Source organism: Rhea pennata, chromosome 2 (assembly GCF_028389875.1).
Source record: "Rhea pennata isolate bPtePen1 chromosome 2, bPtePen1.pri, whole genome shotgun sequence".
Lineage (NCBI taxonomy): Eukaryota > Metazoa > Chordata > Aves > Rheiformes > Rheidae > Rhea > Rhea pennata.
In genome coordinates this window covers 144,855,680-144,868,614 of record NC_084664.1, presented here as the reverse complement: position 1 = coordinate 144,868,614, position 12,935 = coordinate 144,855,680, and the positions used below count along the sequence as shown (strand labels likewise).

The 12,935-nt window shown below is 34.2% G+C and overlaps 1 protein-coding gene across 3 annotated transcripts in view; it reads left to right on the top strand.

Annotated features, from left to right (window-relative positions):
- Positions 1-12,563, top strand: part of WWP1 (WW domain containing E3 ubiquitin protein ligase 1) — a 59,006-nt gene extending 46,443 nt beyond the window's left edge. For all 3 annotated transcript variants that reach the window (XM_062570535.1, XM_062570534.1, XM_062570536.1), the window contains 9 exons: positions 307-395; positions 2,013-2,172; positions 4,979-5,112; positions 5,201-5,341; positions 6,580-6,700; positions 7,860-7,964; positions 8,813-8,909; positions 9,206-9,278; positions 10,417-12,563. In XM_062570535.1, the coding sequence (XP_062426519.1) occupies positions 307-395; positions 2,013-2,172; positions 4,979-5,112; positions 5,201-5,341; positions 6,580-6,700; positions 7,860-7,964; positions 8,813-8,909; positions 9,206-9,278; positions 10,417-10,516 (1,020 nt within the window). In that variant the 3' untranslated portion in view covers positions 10,517-12,563. The remainder of the gene's footprint in view (positions 1-306; positions 396-2,012; positions 2,173-4,978; positions 5,113-5,200; positions 5,342-6,579; positions 6,701-7,859; positions 7,965-8,812; positions 8,910-9,205; positions 9,279-10,416) is intronic.
- Positions 12,564-12,935: the final 372 nt, after the last annotated feature.

The window sequence follows — 12,935 nt, the reverse complement described above, 5'->3', positions numbered from 1 at the left end:
TAGGGGGGCCTATAATGGATGCCTTGGGAGCAATGTAACGGAGCAGCCATATACTGATAAGTTCCAGATATGTTCATCTATATGCTAGCAGTGTGCAGCACAGAGATATTAAGTCAGAGTTGATGTCTCTGTATTCAGTAGTTGTTGATTGCAGATTGTTTCATGAGTTAGTCTAATTGCTTTTGAATGTGCGTAAACCATTGGCATATATGGCATTTCTGTATCTAATAAAGTCTGAATTTGAAGGAGGATTTGCATTTAAAGTCCATCAATTTATTACAATAATTATTTGGGTTTTTTGGATAGATTATGGCATTAAAACCCTATGATCTGAGGAGAAGATTATATGTTATATTCAGAGGAGAAGAAGGATTGGATTACGGTGGCTTGGCAAGGTAAAAGAAAATTTGTTTAAAAGAAATATATATATATATATATATATATATGTACATACACTGACTTATTTATTTATTTACACTGCAACTCTGATTTCTAATGTCGTTCTGTTGGCAAAGAAACAACTTCTGCAGTTTCACCTGGCTAAACTTTCTAGCTGCTTTTAATGTATTGGGTTCGAAGAACTGGCAGCAATGCCTATTGTTACAGGTTAACGCTTTGCGCTGGTAAAACTGAGTTCTCAGTTGTTCAGTTCTTTGACAAAGATTGATATCTAAACTGGATTTTTTAAATACAAAATAATTGTTTTAAACTGAGTTGTTTCAGAAACTTCATCTTTTCCAGAGGCAGGGATTATGGAAAAATAAATGAACAAATACCAGATTCGGGCTGATACGAGCAGAAAGGACATTAACAAGAAGAGCATAGAGCAGACATGAAGTAACAGCAGATGAGCAGAATATGTAGCCTGGACAGGAGTGTGAAAGAAGTAGAGCATAAATTTTTCCAAAATTTAAAATATAACTCAAAAGGAAAGTCTGATAACAGGAAAATCATACATAAAGTGTGTTTCATCCATGGTTATTATGGAGAATAACCATTGACTGCTGCTGCCAATTACTCATCTCAAATATTTCAGTTCTGCTGCAGATTCAGGGCACTAGAAGTAGTTATAAATGATAGATTCTTTTTATTTCCTGTTTCTTAATATAAAGATGTTTTGTCATTGCTGTAACTTAATATGTTAAAAAGAAGTTTGGTTAACATATAAATGGAGACAAAAAATAAATAAATGGAGAAATCCATGGGTTTTTGTTGATTAGTGTCCCCATCATGCTGACACTGTGCATAAGATGGGAACCAAGAGAGTTCAAGAAATTTCTTCCAGAGAAACCAAATATTCCAGAGAAATGACACTAGAAGAATTTAACTGAACAGTGTTAGTCACAGAATTCAGCAGAATAAATAAATAACAGAAATGTGTTTGTATTATAATTTCATAGGCTTAGGAATAAGACTTGGCTAAAGTTTGGAAGTGAAGTTGAGAAGCAGCATGGATCTCATTGTAACTTTAGCTGAGAACAGTTAAATGACACTGAGTAAGTGTTCATGTATTGACTTGCTAATGTAATAGTGCATTGATACAAATATAGCAAGCTGACGCACCTGATTTGCCCTTCGGTCTTCAGCAGGCTAAACTCGGTGTTCTGTCCAATTTGGTACCCTGTGTTTAGAAAAACAGTCTGATTCTGTGTCCTGTGGCCAGTTCTAGCTAGAACCCTACACAACAAAAACCTGTGCTGTGAGGGACATGTTAAAGGTGACAGTCTTAAAAACAATTTCTAAACTTTGGAGGTCATGAATTTGTAACATTAACATTTTTAATGATGGATTTTTTTATATATTTAAGAAGCATATGATTCCATATATTATTCTGTGATAATAATACAGAACTGTTTATACTATTTTTCTAAGTTTAAGTGTATAATTTTTCTAAGTTAAGTTTATAATTTTTTCTAAGTTTAAGTTTAGATAATTTTGCTAATTACCCAAGGGGAATGGTGATAAACATCTGTATCTGATGTTTTTATGTGTATATATGTTTTTTTCCTTAGAGAATGGTTTTTCTTGCTTTCCCATGAAGTACTGAACCCTATGTACTGCCTATTTGAATATGCTGGCAAGAGCAACTATTGCCTGCAGATAAATCCAGCATCAACAATCAATCCTGATCATCTTTCATATTTCTGTTTCATTGGGCGCTTTATTGCCATGGTAGGTTAGATTTTAAAGATTTTGTTGTTCGCTATAACTATAAATTTATTCCTGAGTCATATTTCTTTTTACTTTTTTTTAAAAAGATTCTTTTAATTTCTTAATGGAGAGACGATTAAGGTATGTAAAGCTTTGAACCTAGAACGTTTCCTGAGAATCAAGTCTCTTACACACTGAAGCTTGCTGGAATGATGATGAAATATCATGAAATTATATATAACAACATATTCTTAGCATTTAGATACGTGTACTTCAGGCAGACTGCTGTTTTCTTCTATGCCTGATTTAGTGTCTGAATACTGATTCTCTGAAAAATGTGATTAGTATTTTCCCAAAAAGCCTCCTAAATTAAACTTAGTATCTACATCACACTATTAGAAAAACTTGAGTCAAAAATGTTTTGCAGAGTGCAGTAAGCCTTAGTTCAAACACATGTACTTGAACACAAAGGTCAGATATTGGGGAGAGCAGAAGTTGGCAGGGAGCTGATAGCTTCCTGCTTCTCTGCCATCAGGTTTTGCTTCAACTAAAAGCTAACAGGAATATTGTATCATTACTCCTTCTGCAATCAGTGAGCCAAGTTTCTATAATGGAGTTTTGCTCTACCATGTTTCTTTTCTTACATCTATTGATACGGTCCTCTTTCCCTATAATCATCATGGTACCTACAGGTAGCCTCCAGGGGTATCTCACAACACGGTGAACAGTGAAACCAAACAGAGTAGATAAGTGTGTTTGCAGATTGAAGATTCTGACTCCTTCTCCTGTCATTAAGGTTTCTTGCATGAAATTAGATGGAGTAAATACAAGCAAAGTGTAACTTAAGTAGAAAAAAGACTTTCAGACTTAAAAAAAAGTTAGATTTTGGATTTAGGGAGGGCTTTTCTTACAGCTGCTCGTAAGACACAAATTGTTCACTTTTGGTGGTAACATCTCTGACTAAGAGTTTTATGGCCAAGTTCCATATTTCTCTGCTATATGGAAAATTGATTTCACTGGGTTAACACTCCAATAGCCTGTCTTTACAGCTTGCTGTAATGCTGTTTTGACAAGTATCTGTGGTAAAGCAAATTACATCCTAGAGTGAATCCTGTTTATTTTAGTCAAGGATTTTGTTCCTGGAGTGAGATAAATCCGTAGCTGAACTACACCTATCTGTTAACTTTAGGAAAGCTATCTCATATGAAGTATAGATTGTAGAGGAGAACGAATTAAAATGGTTTGAGGTCTTTAAAAAGACAAACTCTTGAAGTTTTTTGTATTTTTATTTTAAATTCTCTGAGGGAGATATTATTCTAATGGTGTTTAATGTGGTCAGTTCCAAAGTCTGGATATATTGTTTCATGGATTGTAATGGATAATACTGTCTGCAGTATAGGTTGTATGCACTTTTTGGAATACCCTATAGTGATTAAAATAGCTCAGATGGTAATGCAAGAGTGAATAATTTTCAGGATTCTAGGTTGTCTTTTTAAATGGAATTGTAGATCTTGGCCTTCTTACGAAACAGTTACGACTCTCTGATCATAAAGATTTCTTCTGGTTTTGAACATTGAAATATCAACACATATTTGCCACTGAGGCTGGTTTTAATGCAAAGATTAAATATATTACTTTATTTTGAAAAAAAAAGCTGGTAAACAGAGTTGGCTGTTGCAACTTTGATATTTTACTGCAAAATTACTGTGGATATTAAATGACATGATTTAAGAGTTTGCTCTTTGCAAAAAAGCAGAAAGTCATATGGTTGGGTACTACACTCACCATGTAGTTTGTCTACGTACTTCCTTCAGTTATTTCTTCCATCAGAAATCTAGACAAATTTAAAAAAGGCCTTTTGGAGGACCCTTTTTAACTCTCTAAAGCAGAAGAAATGCATGCTAGATTGGGTTCTAAAGTGGAGATTGGGAAGTGCGGAAAAAAGATGGAAACTGTCTTTTTCTGGAGGAAATGGGCTGTTAGATCAACTCATCATCTCATAAAATTTCAGCTGTAAGGAGAGGGAAGCAGTAAAGGAGAGAGAAGCAGTAAAAGCACTTCATAGGCTATGTTTAGGATGAGTTTTTTAAAGGTGTTCCCTAGTGAATGATGTATAATGGATCAGGATGAAGAAAATTAATGTTTTCATGGTGGTAACTTGCTCTGTCAAACTTCAGAAGCACAGAGGCAGTATTGTAGAGGTTAACAATGTGTGTGTATATACAGCGCATTGCATCCTTTTTCGATATGTGGTAAGACAAGTGTGACCAATGTTTGTATTTTCAAATTGACTTTGGAATGGAAGGGAGAATTTTGTTTCTCAGTTCTGTTACAATTCGCCTATAAAGAAAATGATCTCCAGGGCTCTTTCAGAAGCAGTCTGTGCTTGCATTTTTAATTGTTTTTTGCAAGCTGCAATAACGCTGTCTGAAGGATGATTTTTGCAAGAAGGTTGTATGTAGTAACAAATCCTACCCAAATTCTACCCAACTAGGATCAAATAACAGTGGGAATGTACCCCTATCCATATAAAAGGATGAAACTTAGTAATTTCCTCTTTTCATAGACTTTATCCTTTTTTTGAATATTTTTTTAATCTAAGAATTTCTAATTTGTATTGATGCATATGCTTAGCTTAATTTTGTTAATTGTATTTTCTTTCTTCCCATTTATTGTTATATTTCATTCTTTTTAAATACCAAGCTGTTACTGCTACTTGGTGCTTTTTTATTATTTAAAGGAGAAAGAAAATAAGAAGAATTAAAGTCTTGAAATAATTCAGTAAGTTCAGCAATTCAATATAAACAACTTGCTTTCTGTTTAACAGGCATTGTTTCATGGAAAATTTATTGACACTGGTTTTTCTCTGCCTTTCTACAAACGAATGCTGAGCAAGAAACTTACTATTAAGGACCTAGAATCTATCGATACTGAATTTTACAACTCCCTGATTTGGATAAGGTTTGTAGATTTGTTTTTGCTGTTGTTTTATAACTTTTTTTACTTGTTTGCTTGCTTAGAATTTATTGTTTTTTCTTCCACCCTACAGGGATAACAACATTGAAGAATGTAACTTGGAAATGTACTTCTGTGTGGACATGGAGCTCTTAGGAAAAGTAACCTCACATGAGCTGAAATCAGGAGGTTCAAATATTTTGGTAACCGAGGAGAACAAAGAAGAATATATTGGGTAGGAAGATGTAGATGCTGAAAAAAGTGTTCAGTATTTCTTATGTGGCTGTATTAGTTTTTGGCCCAGTATGTTTTGGGTTTTTGTATGATATAACTTTTAGAACAGTGAATAGAGTGGTATATTAACACATGACATGTATATATATTTTGATCTCTCTCCTCTTCCTTCCCTCTGTCCCATGCCCTGAAAAAAGACTTGATAGGGAGATGGTGACCTGTGTTGTTACATACACAATGAGACAGAATAAATGAAACTGAAAATGAGCAAACAGATGCTAAGTAACTTCAAGGTCACAAGTTCAGTTGGACAGAAGACATAAATTTGACAGTGGATTTCACAGCTGTTCTGTAGGCTACTGTCACTGTAGAAACTAAAATGCAGATCTTGAGGTCTGGCTACTTCCTCTCCTAATCCTTACCACTGCCTTTCCTTTCCCAAATTTATATTTCTGATACATATATTCAGCACAATCTCAAAAGCACATGTACTTAGATCCTTTTCTATATTACAATACATATCCCTGTGCTGCATATAAAATTGCCATTTTAACAGTATTTAACTTATCATTAACTGTGTGTATTTATATCTACCTTCAGATTTTTTTATATTCAGAAATAGTTTGACTATTTGAGTTGGAACTTAAAATACCATTACATCTTCCTTCCTCTGAATCTTAGCATAGATCAAATAGAAAATGTTCAAATAGTTCAAATAGAAAAGGAATACTCTGTGTTGAAGTTGGAAATAATCTTATAATTGTGGAAGTATTCAGCAACCATAGTAACAGATATTAAAATCGACATTTTTAAAAAATTATTTTCTGTCTACACTTTTTTGCTCAAGAACAAAATATCTTAAAATCAGTGGAAACTTTTCTTCCACCAAAACAGTAAGATTATGCACATTTTAAGCTAGAAGAAATTTTGCCCTAACAAAATAATAATGCCCAAACAGCAGCCTTCTTATTAAAAGATTGCTAATTCTTGTAAGTGAGAGGTTGATAATAAAAGGCTATATTTTTGGAAGTGGAAATTAACATTAGTTAATCTTGATACTATTAGTCTGAGTTTGGAGATTTGTCATAATGTCAATATGCTATGGAATCATAGTGATATAAGAAAGCAGAATTGGAGGGAATGTTACCTCAATTTAACATATACACAGTGATACATGTTTGATTTTTTTGTATTGACTGCTAGTGGATATTTAATTCATGCTTGCTTTTCCCTTCCCAGGTTAATGGCAGAGTGGCGATTTTCTCGGGGAGTTAGAGAACAAACCAAAGCTTTTCTTGATGGTTTTAATGAAGTTGTTCCCCTACAATGGCTACACTATTTTGATGAGAAGGAGTTGGAGGTGATGTTTTTTTCTTCAGCATTTTTACCTTTAGGGAAGGAACGTGTGTATATATAGAATGATTAAATGGATAGGTCGGCTTGAATCTCTCGCCTGTAGTATGCTACATTTGACTGCTTGTGGAACATTAAGAGTCTAACAGCAGAGATGGGAGTTAATTGTGACCAAAAGCTGGTGCTTTTATTGAATCTGTGTTCTATGTTGTCCAGGAGTTGTGAATTTTAGATTCAATCCTCAGTTCTGGAATGTGTTCTGTAACATTACATTAAGGGATCAGAATGTGAGATCACAGATAAATTGATTAGTTTTCTAAAACTTTTCCTGCCCTGGTAGATGAGTACAATTACCTTTAACATTACACAGAAGTTGATTCTAGTGTATAGTAATTGCTCAGTTTCGCATGGATAGCTATCACAGGATAGCTACTTAGGGTTATTAAACTTCAGGACAGAAAGTCGTATGGACTTTGCAGGTCCGCAAAGTGTTAACCTAAGGGCTAATAACAAGAGTCAGTTGTACCATGTTTACTGACCTATGCTATGTGTTGGTGTTGTGATCTGGAACAGGGACAAAAGGCTTTGTAGTGCTAGGCTTAGCTTTGTGAGACCTGCCAAAATTCCTTATGTATAATGAACAGTGTCCTGAAAGCTTCTTGAATTAAATGGGAATTTTGCCTAAGAAAGGACTTTGATCTAGCTTATGTAGTGCTGAGTTTTCTAGGAGGGTTTGCTTTTATCACCTTCAGCTTTTGTTGCGTCTGTTACTTTGCAGATTTGCACTTTTCAGTGTCTTTTACCTTACGTAGAGGTAGTAGTAATGTAGTTGTCATCACATTAAAATATGAGGCAAGGTTTTAATGGGGAAGTTAATATATTTTATTATTGAATTATTAATCAGAAGAAACCGGAAATTTCTGGTGTGTGTTGCCTTCAGACCACTTAAAAACATGGACAGTTCTTGTCTTCTGTAAACTAAACAAGATTCTCTAAAGGAGGTAAAGAAGAGTCTAATTGTGGAATAAAATGAAAAAAGAAAAAAAGGCAGTTCTTCATTTGGAATGAGAACCACTGTATCTCTTATGGGAGACAGTAATAAAAACAGAACTAACTCTCAGTATATGTGTATAGATCTGTATGTAGTCAAATTATTCTCTTTCTAGGTTATGCTTTGTGGTATGCAAGAGGTTGATTTAGCAGACTGGCAACGGAACACTGTTTATCGTCATTACACTAGGAATAGCAAGCAGATCATATGGTTCTGGCAGGTATGTTGATCAGCAGAATAAACAGAATGGTTGAGGTTGGAAGGACCTCTGGAAATCATCTAGTCTAACCCCCTGCTCGAACAGGGTCACCAAGAGCACGTTGCACAGGTCCCCGTCCAGACAACTTTTGAGTATTTCCGTAGCCTCTCTGAGTAATGTACCAGTGCTCTGTTGCCCTCACAATGAAGGTTTTTCCTTATGTTCAGAAAAATTCAAACTTGTTGGAAAGTAACTGAAAGTTATGTTAACCAGAAATTCATGTAACCTGAGTATGGTTTCAACATGTATAAAGCAAAAATATTGATTTTAATATCCAGACTTTTCTGAGTCAAGCTTCTAACAGTATTGATGCTGTCTTTTGTTATTAAAATATTATCAGTTTTCCTTTTTTTTTTCGTTCTCCTCCCTTCCCCCCAGTAAATCTCCTTTTCAAATGATATCAGTTATTTTGAATAGTGGTCTCTTTCACTGAGACTGTTACATGCAGAGAGCGCTTAAGCCCTGAAATGCCCAGAGTTTAATCCAAATGGTAATACTAATTTATGACCATGCTTTATATTTTAGTGTTGAATGAAGTAGATAAGCATAAAGATTCTTGTTATGTACTGAGATGTTGCCAGTCTTCACTTTGTTACAGTTGATAGCACATAATCTGAAAGCAGTGTCTTTCCCCTCCCACCCCCCCATTTTACCAGAATAGAGAACGATGCGCTGTTCTCATGGTGCTGTTTTTTTTTTTTTTTTTTTTTTTTAATGGAATCATACTTTTTCAAAGATATTGTGGGGTTACTATTTTTCTCAAGCAATGCCTGAGATTTTTATTAACTAATTTGAATTTCTGTATCTAGTTTGTAAAAGAGACAGACAACGAGGTTCGCATGCGACTTTTGCAGTTTGTCACTGGCACTTGCCGATTACCACTGGGAGGATTTGCTGAACTTATGGGTACGTGAAAGGTTACTGGAACGTTTATACTACAACTATTGCACTTGCAGAAGAACCATGCTGCAGATATATGGATACCAGGCACCTCATGTACCTCAGCTTTGATCTACGTCTTATATCTTAAGTCCCATGTACATATATGAACGAGTAGGAAAGGGGCTCATTTCTATGAATGTTCACATTTGTGAAATATTGAGTAGCACATAATGAATTCTGTCTGTTGTATCTGAGCTATGTCTTATGTCACATACGCTACTTAAAAGGAACAGGTAACATTTTTTAAATCTTTTTTCCAGGAAGTAATGGTCCTCAAAAATTCTGCATTGAAAAAGTTGGTAAGGAAACCTGGTTACCAAGAAGTCACACTTGGTGAGTTGTTATATATAGACTTTCTGTACCTTTAGTGGTTCTCTCTTCTGGTCTTGCATAATAACAAATCAAATCAAATCTGATTTGAATCAGATATCTCCATCTTCAGTTTCTTTGACTGCTCTAAGATGCTGGTATGGAAAGATCTACTGGCTCCCTTGTTCTTATGTTTTGCTATTGCATTGTACAATGTCAGTATCAGATACATCAAAAGTATTATAACATCCTGCTTGCACAAAACAGAGATATTTGCCTAATTATTTAACTTAAAGAGTATCAAATAACTGAGTAGAAATCTTGTTGTTGTCAGATTTATATATCATTATTAGATACGTTTATTATATGGTAACATTGTGAAATGTAACTATATAGTCATGAGAGAAATTAGTGTGAAAGAAATCATAGCAAATGTTCAGAACAATTTCATTTTAGACCTTGCTCCCTTCAAGACTTCAGATTATTAGCTTGGCATTCGTACTCTAAACTAACGCAATGGATACAGTGATTGGCTTCCTATGTATACTGCGTCTGTTGAAGAGGAATATGCCTTCATTTGGCAACCCTGTGATAGTAGTATTTGTAATACTTTTAAAACTGTTTGCTGCAGAAGGTCCTGTGTTTTACCATTTTCTCCAACTGCTGCTGATTTTCTGAGTGATGAGTACAAGAGTTAAACATCTTTGTCTAAGATAACCTTGGAAACGAAGGACAATGAGACAGAACTGTATCAGAAATTTGTTAGGGCAAAGTCAAAGGAAGAAAAACTTCCTAGATATATGTAGGGAAGAGAAAACTTGGGCTTTTTCATGCTTATGCTTGAATTAGGATGACGTTAATTTCATGGTGAACCTTTCCTTTTCTGAATACTGTATTGCTCTGTATCTTGGGTTTTCTGTAGTCTTCTAAGGTTCTGTTTTCTATCCAGTGTGATAACAGCCTTTTTTTTCCCTTAAAGTATTCCTCTAAAATGTGTTTTTATGGGTTCATAGAAATGACAAAGCAGTGAGATCCCATGGATTCCCATTTCTTAAGTTCTAATTGTTAGATAAAATATTTTAACTTCTACCATAGTAATAGAGTTCTGTGATGTTCTACAGGGATAGATAGACTTACCAAGTATTTGTTTTTTTCTGTTCAGTTTTAATCGTTTGGATTTGCCACCGTATAAGAGCTATGAACAACTAAAAGAGAAGCTGCTCTTTGCCATTGAAGAAACAGAGGGATTTGGTCAAGAGTAGAAGTGGCTTCTGGTCAAAAAGGAGATCTTGCATATTAGAAGGCCCAGCCAACTAAAATTGCACACTTAATTGTATATAAGCTGTTTGTTCTGTACAGTGATCTTTCTGGAACTCTAAAAGTATAATTGTTCTCTGTTCTTCCACAAAGATATGCAAAACAGTTCAGCCTTTTCTACTTTTATTTATTGCCCTTCCAAATGACCAGAAACCCCCCTCGTAAATTTTGAAAGCAGACAAAAGACTTATTTAAGATATATATTAAAAATATAAATATATATACTAATGGGCTCTAGTTTTATAGAGCTTTAAGTGTATGAAGTGTTCCAGCCATTTAAAAAGGCCTGGATTTGCTTTATCTTGGCTTTATTATTCAGAAAGACATTTAAACTGCTCTATGTTCTCTCTTAACATCTCTGAGTTTGTTTTATTGCATGGCTGTTCTAAAAGGAATTAAAGGCTTAGGCCAAATGTATCCTAAATATGTAGAAAGATGCTGCTGGTATTTGAGATGACAGAATATGTTCTGTCAGTTTAATTTTTTAAAATACATAAATAGCTGATATATCCCTTTCTCTACTACACTGATGTAGCCAAGGTCATGAATAAAGCCTTTATGACTTGCACAAGAGTCATGTACAATAAGATGAATGTGATTTCATGTTGAAAGCAATTGGTGCCACTGTTCTGACTTATTGTAGGAGCTGAACAGAATATTTTAATTCATTTGAGCAGCATTGAAATTTGTTTACATATTACCTTGGGTTATTGCCACAAGGATGTTAGGTAATCTTTAAAGTAAAAAATAATAATAAAAGAGAAACTATTATACATTTGTTCTTTGGTCTGGTGTCTTACAAGGTTTGTTTTGTTTTGTTTCTCCTTTTTTAATGTGATGTCCTTTTTACAACTTCATAGAGAATATTAATGTAAATTGAGATATACAAGTATACAGAAGGTAATGTAAACGTCGTTGCTTTCTGTGTTCATGTTCAATTTCAATTATTGGATCTAGTAAACCCAAATGAAAATTACATAAGCTTTGCACAGTTAAAAGTGTTTTTAAGTATTACGTATCTCCATCCCTCTTAAGTTCTTGTACAAATTCAGATGTACATGAATTAACTATGTCTAAAACCTGTCATTCTTTTATGTAGGCCAAGTTTGTCCTAAGCACACAGTAATATAAAATGATTTTAAAATTTATCTTATTGGTATTGAGGGCATTTGCTGAACTGCAAAGATGTGTAACAAAATCACAAAACCTTACTCGTGAATTATATTAAATGCTACTTTTAGCAAACTGTGCTTCCTATTATAAAGTAAAAAACATGTTTAAAATTATCATTTGTATTATGCTTTAAATATTAACTGTAAATTCATTACATTTAACTTTTACAAAATTTTGTACACATGAAAATGATCTTAGAATAATTAAAAACACTTCTGTAACATATCATATTGCACTGTTAAAAGTGTAAATTCAGAAAGAATATTGGTATATCTGTTCTTGTATCTTTCCAAACAGCAACTGAATTCTGCCAAAATTTTATTTTTCTACATATTGGATTGTCTGCAGCTTTGCATTCCAAATGCAGTTTACTGTGGAGCTGAAAACTTGTAAATAGCTTTGATAACAGCAGCAGTGTAACTGGCCCAACAGACTGCTGTATTACATTAACTTTCCCTAAGAGTTTCAGAAACTTCCCCCATTTGAGGGTTTTTCATACTATACCAAATACATTCTGTAAATCTATTTTCATGCATATACCATTAAATTAATTTCAAGTGTAAATCCACCTAAGTTATCACTTGTGCCAGTTACAACAGAGGAAGCTTTAAAACAAACCAAAAACTCAAACGCTGGGCAGCAGAAGTTTGTGTGATTTACCTGAAAAATGATTAAGAGGGCTAAATGTCATACAGTTGAACTCTATGAATTTGCACTAATGAATGACTTGGTAACCCACTACCAACTGCTGAATCTTGTGAATCTGTGAGTAAGTGAACAAAATAAAAGAAAAAAAGACAAGACAGCACATTGCAAGAATGTACTTGGTTTGTCTTGGTGATTTTTAGCTGTCTTATACCTGCAGTAGTTTTTCCTGTGGATATGAAGGAGTAGTAACCTGTGGTCTTCTGTACATGTATATTAGTATGTTATCTATTAATTGGCTTCAAAGGACTGACTAAAAGTTTGGCTCTTAAGAAGAAAGGGAAAATTTATGTACTGCCCTGTGTATGTTGGACATTCCGGAACTAGAAATTTCAGTTTAATGCATAGAAACTTTTATGCATAGAAACTTTTTTTTTTTTTTTTCTGTTCCCATCCATATTTCTCAAAGTTCAGGTGTACTTAGGAGGGGGAGGAAGAGAGGCCTGAAGAGAGGAAAGCAGTGAAGACTGGATTAGATAAGTGAAC